Source organism: Echeneis naucrates, chromosome 7, assembly GCF_900963305.1.
Source record: "Echeneis naucrates chromosome 7, fEcheNa1.1, whole genome shotgun sequence".
Lineage (NCBI taxonomy): Eukaryota > Metazoa > Chordata > Actinopteri > Carangiformes > Echeneidae > Echeneis > Echeneis naucrates.
In genome coordinates, this window is record NC_042517.1 from 4,129,583 (window position 1) to 4,139,249 (window position 9,667).

The following is a 9,667-nucleotide window of genomic DNA, read 5'->3' on the forward strand; positions in this document are numbered from 1 at the left end:
GCAACAGTGACTTGCAAAATTCAATGGAAATAAACAAAACAAAACAAAACAAAAAAACATAACGGCTCTGTGGGGGAAGGCTATAACTTATATAATCTGAATGTAAAATATGATCTATCATCTATGTGTGATCTATGTGTGATGTCTGATCTGCTCCTCATGGAAAATGAAACCCGATAAGGACAACAGTGACCTAAGCCCCATGGAAGAGTGCAGAAGCTGATTGAAAACTGTCTCACATGCTCGGTTCAAAAGAGAAAAAAAGGGAAGAGTGACAGGCAGCGTCGTGTTTTTTCGTCATGGGTTCAGCAGCTTCTCCAAATATGTAAGTTTCATGGTCTGTAGATCCTGTTTTTTTTTTTTTTCAATATATTCCATGCCGTGGTATTGAGGTGTATCAATACCACGGCAGTAACACATGCGTGCTTTAAAATGGATCATGGGTTTATTTTCTTTATTATACTGCTTTCATAAATACAACTATTTTTCTTATCACAGTGATGACTGGTTACATATCTGAAAACAACTTATAATAAGAAAATTTATCTTATAAATTTACAGACTTCCGCAGACCGCAGACAATGAAGCATTGTGTCTTTGTTGATTTTTCCTCCAGTGTAACCTTGAGGTTTTTTTGAGGGTTTTTACATTTTGTGTCACATCTAGGCTTTGTCCACCTGAAGCCTTCACTGTGGATGCAGAATGAGCAAAAGCTGAACTTTTTAAAGAAGCTGGCATTAAGGATAAGGTATTTCATCATACAGGCGTTTCCATATTTCAGGCTTCAGAACAATGTGCATGTATGAGTAAAATCCCCAGAAATACACAAGCATCCAACGTGACGTCATATCATGTTGCATGCAAACAAAGTGAATTTGGAACCACCAAAGTGACAGCTCAGTGTTAAAAGGCTGGTGGCACAAAGGCATGTTTAAACATGATCACCTTGTTTTGGGTGTTCCAGGAGAAGCTGATACTTTGGATGAAGCAGGCGAACCGTATCACGACATACATTCATCTGAAAGTCTGAGGACACACGGTGTGAAGGGGCCAGTGTGTCTGAACTCCTGTCATATTTATCAGAGTTTATGCTACAATGGGGTCTGAAAATAATGGGAGCGATGGCAGCATGTTGTGTTAAGACTGAGTCCTTTAGGTCAGACTGCCACTTAAAGAATTTACCTTTACCTTTGTTCCCTTCAAAATCCAGGCTAAACTCAACAAAAAATACAAAAAAGATGCAAAGCACTGCTGATACATATCTGTCTGATTTACATCTGTATGCAAACTACACTGACCGATTCCAACAGCTGTAGCAGTTTTTTCCAGCCGTAGCTCATTAAGCCAGTCAGATATTTGCACTCTGCATAAATACACAGCTTTGTGTGCAATGCTTCCATCCCAGAGTCACGCTGAGACGTGTTGTCGGTGCATGACAAGCTGCAGAACCTGAGTATTTCTCCACAATGACAAACATCTTCTCAACACAAAAATAGCACTCTGAAGGAGCAACAGGTGGTGGTGCCCCAGCCCCGCACATGTGATAATACATAACACGTACACGTGTGCGGTCGCAAAAGTGTCTGAGAACAATTGCACACAATGACCGCACTCCCATCTGCCTGCACAAATGCATGTTGAAAACAGCGTCGTCACCGGCAGCAACTGTGTCCCTCCACCTAATAATTTGAATGTGTGCCCGAGGGCCATCCAAAGAAAAGATCCTGTTGAGGTCACAAAATGACGACAGTTATTCACGGCAGGAAGAGACTGTGCCAGATAATCCACATCAGATAACAGGTGAAATCAGTTTCTGTGCAGCAGGGAGGCCCATAGTGCTGGCATGACATCACAGATAAATCATAAGGCATAAGTCATTCACGCCACTTCCTCTGCACCAGCGATGGGACATTTGGTTTATTAATGACATCCAGAGTGAGAGACCAGAGAGCACAGAAAGGCTTTGAGGAGGCCTAAAATCATAAACATGTCTTGGCTCATAAATGCTGATCGGAAGTGAGAAAAAGTCCGTACATATATGAGGTTGTTTTATTTTGGACTACACCTGCCTTGGTGTAGCAGATGAACCCTGTTTTACAGGAAACCTTACACACCTACTTCACCAGAAGTAGGTGTGTAGGGTTTATTCACGCAATTATCTAATCAGGCAGACATCATCATGCAGCTCCGGGAAAACAGCTTCAGTCTGTGCTCTCATCAAACCTGAGAAAGTGACCGCACTCACTCTAATTGTGCCCTGATTTCTGGTGCATGATGGGTCGGTAGATATCTGCATCCTGTTCATGAATGAGGTCACGGTTGGAGCTGACAGAAAGGCTGAACCAACTGCGCCTTACTGAATGAATTGAGAACAGCAGAAGTTCCTCCTGCCAACGCTGGACAGTCCGGAAAATCCTGGTGGTGCAAAATAATGCAGCAAAGCAGAAGTCATTTCAAACTGGTCTCACAAACCGAGCGGTGAGTCCAGTCCACTTCAGGGGCCTCCCCAGTCCGCATGTGACAACATCACAACACTTAGGTTGGTGCAGGACACGAGACTGAAGCAGAACTGAGTCTGAGAGCGGGCATCAGTGAGTGTGTGATGCTACAAACGAACAACAACACAAAATATTACCCTTACAGTGACTCATGTGTGTGATGACACATCTGACAGTCCCCAATTTATTCATCGTTAAAAGATACAGATGTTCTGCTTTTGTTTTTGTTCTCGATACATTTTCAACTGAACCGGCACAGAGTGATTGAACGCCGGTGTCACAGTAATGTATCAGTGAGACCTGCACAGAAACAGCATCATCATCAATAATCCTCTTTCTCAAAAGCCGAATGAACTTTCATGCTTGGCTCTTTATCACAATCAGAAACAGAAACACTTCATTAATCCCTGATGGAAACGCCTGGTATCTTATCTTCTCATAGTTAAGGAGCTCTAAAGTCAGATGGCAGTAGGAATTAATAATTTTCTGCATCTTTCCATCCTGCATGATGGAATAAGTGTCCACACTTCGTGGATATGCCTCCTTTTTGTTTTACGCAGTTTGGTTGTGTCCATTCAGCTTCATGCAGAGCTGTAATGCCAGATCTGTTTTTTTTTTTTTTTTTCTTGCTTTATTTTTTAAGAAAACCTTCACAGTGTCACCTTTGACCTCACTGTGGTCTCAGTAACGATAAACCTGAAGGATAACTAGCTGACAACTAATAACTAACAACCAAATCATCTCTCTCTGTCGGGCCAGACGGTAGTGTACATGTCTACATGGAGATGTGTGTGTGCAGAAGTGTCCTTGTCTAAAATACCGAACCATAGATGTAAGTGTTGTGTGAATATGTGTGAATAGGTGAATGTGACTTAAAGCTCGTTGAGTGGTTGATAAAAGTAGAGAGAGAGCGGAGAAGCATGCAGATGGCTGGGCCACAAAAGCTCCTTTCCTTTATTCTCTTTATTACAGCGGGACTGGTATTTTTCTAAAAATAGAGTTATGCTTCTCTCCACTTTTACCATAAAACATCAAAAAATATCTTTACTCCCAGGAATTGAGCCAAAAAGAAAAAAGAAGAAAAAAAAACCACATCTGTGGCTTCCTGTTTTGTGGCTTAATCACATTTCCATTATTTCAAGCACAACTTACTAAAAATCAATTTCTACGTTGTTGTGAAATGACTGATTTCTACAACGAGTGCAGCTGCTAAAAATATGTTATTCCGCTTTATTCAGTTTTGTTTAACAGTTTGTCTGTGTGTGTGTGTGTTTGTGTGTTTGTGTGTGTTTGTGTGTGTCGGCTGTTCCTCGCGTAAGCGCGTCAACGGAATCCCGTAGTGCGTCATCCGACGAACATTGTCCGCCACGAGCGCCCTGATTGGCCGAGAGCTGGAAATCTCCCCGCCCACCCGGCAGCCTTGTACGGAAACCTTTCTCTGACGTCACGGGTTCGGCGGCGGACCGTATAAAAGGCGAGGGGGAGCGGAGCGCGGAGGGGACTACTTTATTTCCGACACACGCCGAAGATGACCGGCGGCTGTCTGCGGAGCACGGACGGCTCACAGCACCTGTGAGACGGACAGAAGAGGTAAGGCATCATTTCATCTTCTGAAACAAGAGGGAGCAAAGCAGAAGACTTCAAATCGAGCAGGAAGCAGCCGCCCCCTTTTCACCACTCAAATAAGAAATAGAAAGGAAATTATATTTTAAAATACATGTTTGGATAACAGTTCTTCGTGCAACGGTAAGGATAATCTACTTTGCAGAAATATTTTGGGTTTTAGTCATTTAATCCCATACTGAAAGTAAAACTTTAGGTCGTTTTGAAATAACTTCCTACAAAGAGCAGTAAATAGGAGGAAAAACAAAATGAAGTCATTATTTAGAGGGAGCACATGTTTATAGGCTGTTCCCAGCATCTGTCTCTCTTCACATCACATCTGTTCGTGTCTGTTTGGTGAGAATTGGTTTCTGTGAATAAAAATACTGTAAAGGAGGAATCATGAGGACGGTTAAGTCTTCTTCAAGTTTGGACTACATTCATATCATAGTCCAGTTCAGAAATACAGCTGCTGGAGATTAGAAAAATTCTTTGTTTTTTTTTTTCATGGTGGGCTTTTTTTTTTTTTTTTTTTTTCTATTTTTAGTTTTGCTGCCATGACCTGCATACACTCCCAGCGTGGATCTCAGCCCTATGAGAACAGCCTTGGCACCTCGGAGCTTCAGAGCACTGACTTTATTATCTCCAGGCTGGCTGCAGATATGAGCAGCCCACGGGACCACCTCTCAGCTCCGTCCCTGCCAAGCATCAGCTCTCTGGTGGGCACAAACACCGGTGACTTTGACGGATATTCATGCCAGTTCACAGCAGGTCCTGCCCACATTGCTCCGGCATCAGGCCAGGAGACTCCCTTCAAGGTGGATGACTTCCAGGTTTACGGCTGCTACCCGGGAACCTTCACACTGAGTTACCCCGATGAGGCCTTGTCCCCTGTTGGCTCAGATTATTTTGGCAGCCCTGCATCGGCTTCGTCCCCGTCGACTCCCGGGTTCCAGAGTCAGCACACTTTCACACTTGATTCAGCCTTCGGTCCATACTCACCCAGTCCAGGATACTGGGCATCTGAGGAGACCTCAGCGGCACACGCGCCCTCCTTCTTCACATTTGGTTCTGGGTCTGTGGAGGATATGTCCCATTTGGGTCAACCACACTTACGAGATCAGGACCCTTTCACTTTGGCCCATCCTCTCCAATCAGCACTGGCCTTCCCTGCCATGTCACTTGAACAAGCGGGCAGCCTGGAGGGAAATGACCAGCTGGACGAAAGCTTATCGCCCAAATTAAAAAGCCCAAGTGGAAATGAGGGCTGCTGTGCTGTGTGTGGGGACAACGCCTCCTGTCAGCACTACGGGGTTCGCACCTGTGAGGGATGCAAAGGGTTTTTCAAGGTAATGAAATCTTGTTTTTCCGAACAGCCATGGAAACACAGACGGTTTCAGTAAGGAGAGAGAGAGAGAACTGTGTTTTCTAATTGAACGCTCGGGGTCTTTAGGCTAATTTCTGTTGAAATTTCACAGCGTACGGTGCAAAAAAATTCCAAATATGTTTGCCTGGCCAACAAGGATTGTCCTGTGGACAAAAGAAGGCGGAATCGATGCCAGTTCTGCCGTTTCCAGAAGTGTCTCGCTGTAGGGATGGTCAGGGAAGGTGAGTTCAGCACAAACCCACGGCGAGCTATGAAGAGGTATTTGAGTGATTATAGATGAGATGAATTAAACACTGATATTTTTTTTTTCCTCAGTTGTGAGAACTGACAGTCTGAAGGGCCGAAGAGGACGCCTGCCTTCCAAGCCGAAAGTGGTCCAGGAGGTGCCGGCCAATGTGTCTCCAGTGAGCATGATTGCTTCTCTTGTGAGGGCGCACATTGACTCAAACCCTGGCATTGGGAAACTGGATTATTCCAAGGTAGGAAGAAAGAATCGACATCCCTCTGTTTTAGAATTTTTCTGCAGTTATTAGGTCCCCGTGAAGGCAACGGTCTGATCTTCATTGTTGTAATTTCAGTACGACGAGGCAGAAGTCAGTCCAAACCAAAAGGAGGATGCAAATGACATCAAGCAATTTTACGACCTCCTCACGACTTCCATGGAGGTCATCACCAAGTGGGCGAAAAGCATCCCTGGATTCTCTGATTTCTGTTCAGAAGACCAGGAACTGATGCTGGAGTCTGCGTTTGTCGAACTCTTCATCCTACGTCTTGCGTATCGGTGAGCGCAGCCTCCAAGAAAACCTTCACAGTGGATTCAATCCACAGCAACATTTTTTTTTTTTTTTTTTTACTCACACGAGGCACTTCATAACCAAACTGTTCTTTTTCCTCCTCCGAAGGTCCAATCCTGAAACGCACAAGCTCATCTTTTGCAACGGGGCTGTGCTTCACAAAATTCAGTGTGTCCGAAGCTTCGGGGACTGGATCGACTCCATCTTGGAGTTTTCTCAGAGCCTCCATCGCATGACGCTCGACGTTTCCTCCTTCTCCTGTCTAACAGCCCTGGTCATAATCACCGGTAAGAGCTTCAATAACACCAGGCTTTAAAAGGTTTACAGATTAAATCAGGATTAGTTACGCTCATCAAGTGAAGAAGAGGCGACTTCCATGAGGTGGTGACAACTGTCATGCAGTTACATATATTTGACTGACAGAACAGATGTACAGACGTCACGTATAGAATGGAGATGTCACACATCACACCAACAGCCTAAATGTTTGCATTTCAATCCGTGGAATGTTCTCAGCGCCATAGCATAAACACCTGTGACACATCCACTCCAAGGGCCGTTTTGAGGAGCAATACTCACCTAAATATAGTTTAAGGTTTTGCAGATCCTATTAACAGTTGTGTTCTATTTTTTGATCACATGAGCAAAGAGGAAGCTATTTTTTAACAGTCTTTGACTTTAAAAGTTTTTTGACTGCTCTCTAAGGTTGTTCAAGTGGTAATGAGAGCATGTAAGGCTCATTCTCACCATGTCTTTAATTTTCCTCTGCAGACCGACATGGACTAAAGGAGCCAAAACGTGTGGAGGACTTGCAGAACCAGCTCATCACCTGCCTTAAAGATCACGTCTCCGGCTGCGGCTCCGACTCCTTGCGGCCCAATTATTTGTCAAGACTTCTCGGGAAGCTGCCTGAGCTCAGGACTCTGTGCACTCAAGGCCTCCAACGAATCTTTTACCTTAAATTAGAAGATCTTGTTCCCCCACCACCCATCGTGGAGAAAATCTTCATGGATACGCTTCCATTTTGAGTGCGAGATGGGAAATTTACCATCTGTGCTGTAAAATCTGGAGTTTGTTTGAGCCAAGAAGAGACTCATACTTCAGGTAGCATATAAAGTGAAACTTCAGGACGATATGAGGAAGAACAATCAAACAAAAGGGATTGTGCAGCTCCACAGGAAAAGGGCTACTTGTGAATTTTAAAGTGAGCGTTACCAAACTTGTGGACGCAATGTGTATTTGGGGGCATCGAATAAATGCTCCAATTAGTTTCCTTTTGTCGGAAATTGTATGATCTTCAGGTGGAATCAGACAGGCCAGTTCATGGACCAAGAGGAGTCTGTTTACATATGTCTCAGTGCCATGAATGGAAATGTGGGATGGAAGATGACTGCACTTATCCAAACAGTTACACATTTATTCAAATGATATCTGCAAATCAATTTCACAGACGTAACGTTTTATTTTCAGCAAAAACTTTTTTTGTGAATTGGATGATTGTAAATTGCACACGAAATATACATAACAAAACATTAATGGGATATATTTAGCTAAGGTATGAAGAAGGGCCAGTTTATCAGAACCAAACAGATTTACACCCCACCCCACACACACACACTGATATTATGAATTTATACACTTCGGCATCTGAAGCATGAATCACTCAAAGCTCCACATTGGTTTCTATCGAATGCCACCGTATGTCTTTGGTGATTTAAATGGTAGGTTAAACCTACACAATCATTTAGTAGTATCATTCATGTATCATGAATAGATATTGAGCAGCTAATATACTGTGTATCATCCAGTACAGTCTTATACACTGGTCTCGTGTGTAAATACTTTTTTAAATCTATTTCAAGTCTGCAGGTGTTATTGCCACATGAATTGTATTCTACAGTCTGTGGAAGTGTACATTTATTTTGGGCTTAATGTTTTTACGTACGAAGAAGTTATATTTTACTGCAGCTAAACAAGAAATAAAACATGAAACCGCATATTTCAACCTGGTCCTGTTTGCTCAGACGGAGAGAACAGTGAGGAGAAAATACTGAGTTGTATCTATTAAATAGTTGTGTTCAAAATAACAGCAGTCCAACATGACTAACCAGATCAATCACTGCTTTTGGTAGAAATTATATTACTACATGGCATATCAGAATCAGAATCAGAAAATACTTTATTGATCCCCAAGGGGAAATTGCTTTCGTCACAGATGCTCCCATTCAAGAGACTTAAGAAGTGAGGAAGGTATAAAAATATAACAGTAAGGTAGAGCAGAAAGAGAGCAGATGATTTACCAGGAGGTGTAGCAGAGTCACGGAAAACCAACAGATCCAGCATTCATGATGTGCCTGCTCCTGAGTCTGTGTAATTGAATAATTGATTGAAAGGGGCGTGTTCAAAGTAATAGCAGTGCGGAGTTCAATTAGTGAGGTCATTCATTCTGTGAAAAGAATCAGATGTCAATCAGGTGGCCCTTATTTAGGATGAGGCCAGCACATGGTGTGCATGCATTCCTCTCTGAAAACCTGAGAAAAATGGGTCGTTCCAGACATTGTTCAGAACTTTGATTAAAATGTTGATTGGAGAGCAGAAAACGTGTAAAGAAGTGCAGAGAGAATGATGGGCAGCTTCGATAAAATTATCTCCACTGCTTTAAAACTGAAAGCAAAGCCAGATGGACGTGGAAGAAAACGGAAGACTGGGGGCATGGGGGTGTTTCTCTGACTATGGTGTCGGGCCTAGTTATTGCATTACAGTTATCATGGGTCAGTTTGCGTGTATCAAAATAACTGAGGAGGTCATGTTGTCTTATGCTGAAGAGAAAATGCCCTCGAAATGGATGTTTCAACAAGACAATGACCCCAAACTTTGCTCCAGACCAGCAAAATTAAAGTTATGGAGTGGCCAGTCCTTAATCCCACGTTTTTAAACTCATTGCTGTTATTATTTTTTATAACACAACCATGTATAAATACTGAATGAAAATCCGATTTTTATTTGGGTAATCTGTAAAAATAAATCCAAGCTCTTGTGAATGATACGTCCTGTATGTTTGGTATTATATGAAGCACTCTTATTTGAATACTGTTGAGCAGTGGCGACTGTGCCAGCTGCTTCGAGCCTGATTTAAATGTGCCCTCTTCTTTTGGCAAAAGATCAGATAATACTTCTGGAAAATGTACCCCCGTTCACCCTCCTCCCAGTTATGTACTGGTCTTGTTTTAGAAGCTGGGGGTCCCGGCTCAAGTGACCCAGACTACACTGCATTCACAGTACGAGTCAAACCCCATCACTTTTTTTTCCCCGTTTTATTATGTTGTAGCTTTATGTTTTATATAAGGAAAATAATTTTTCCCCAAACAAACAACACTTACTGCTCC

General features: G+C 42.9%; 1 protein-coding gene across 1 annotated transcript; it reads left to right on the plus strand.

Annotated features, from left to right (window-relative positions):
* The first annotated feature begins 3,890 nt into the window (after window positions 1-3,890).
* nr4a1 (nuclear receptor subfamily 4, group A, member 1) lies at window positions 3,891-9,395 on the plus strand. The gene is made up of 7 exons (XM_029506310.1): window positions 3,891-4,088; window positions 4,648-5,449; window positions 5,579-5,708; window positions 5,803-5,966; window positions 6,066-6,268; window positions 6,390-6,568; window positions 7,053-9,395. The coding sequence occupies exons 2-7, from the start codon at window positions 4,658-4,660 to the stop codon at window positions 7,307-7,309; spliced, it is 1,725 nt and encodes a 574-aa protein (XP_029362170.1). The 5' UTR covers window positions 3,891-4,088; window positions 4,648-4,657; the 3' UTR covers window positions 7,310-9,395.
* The last annotated feature ends 272 nt before the right edge of the window (window positions 9,396-9,667 follow it).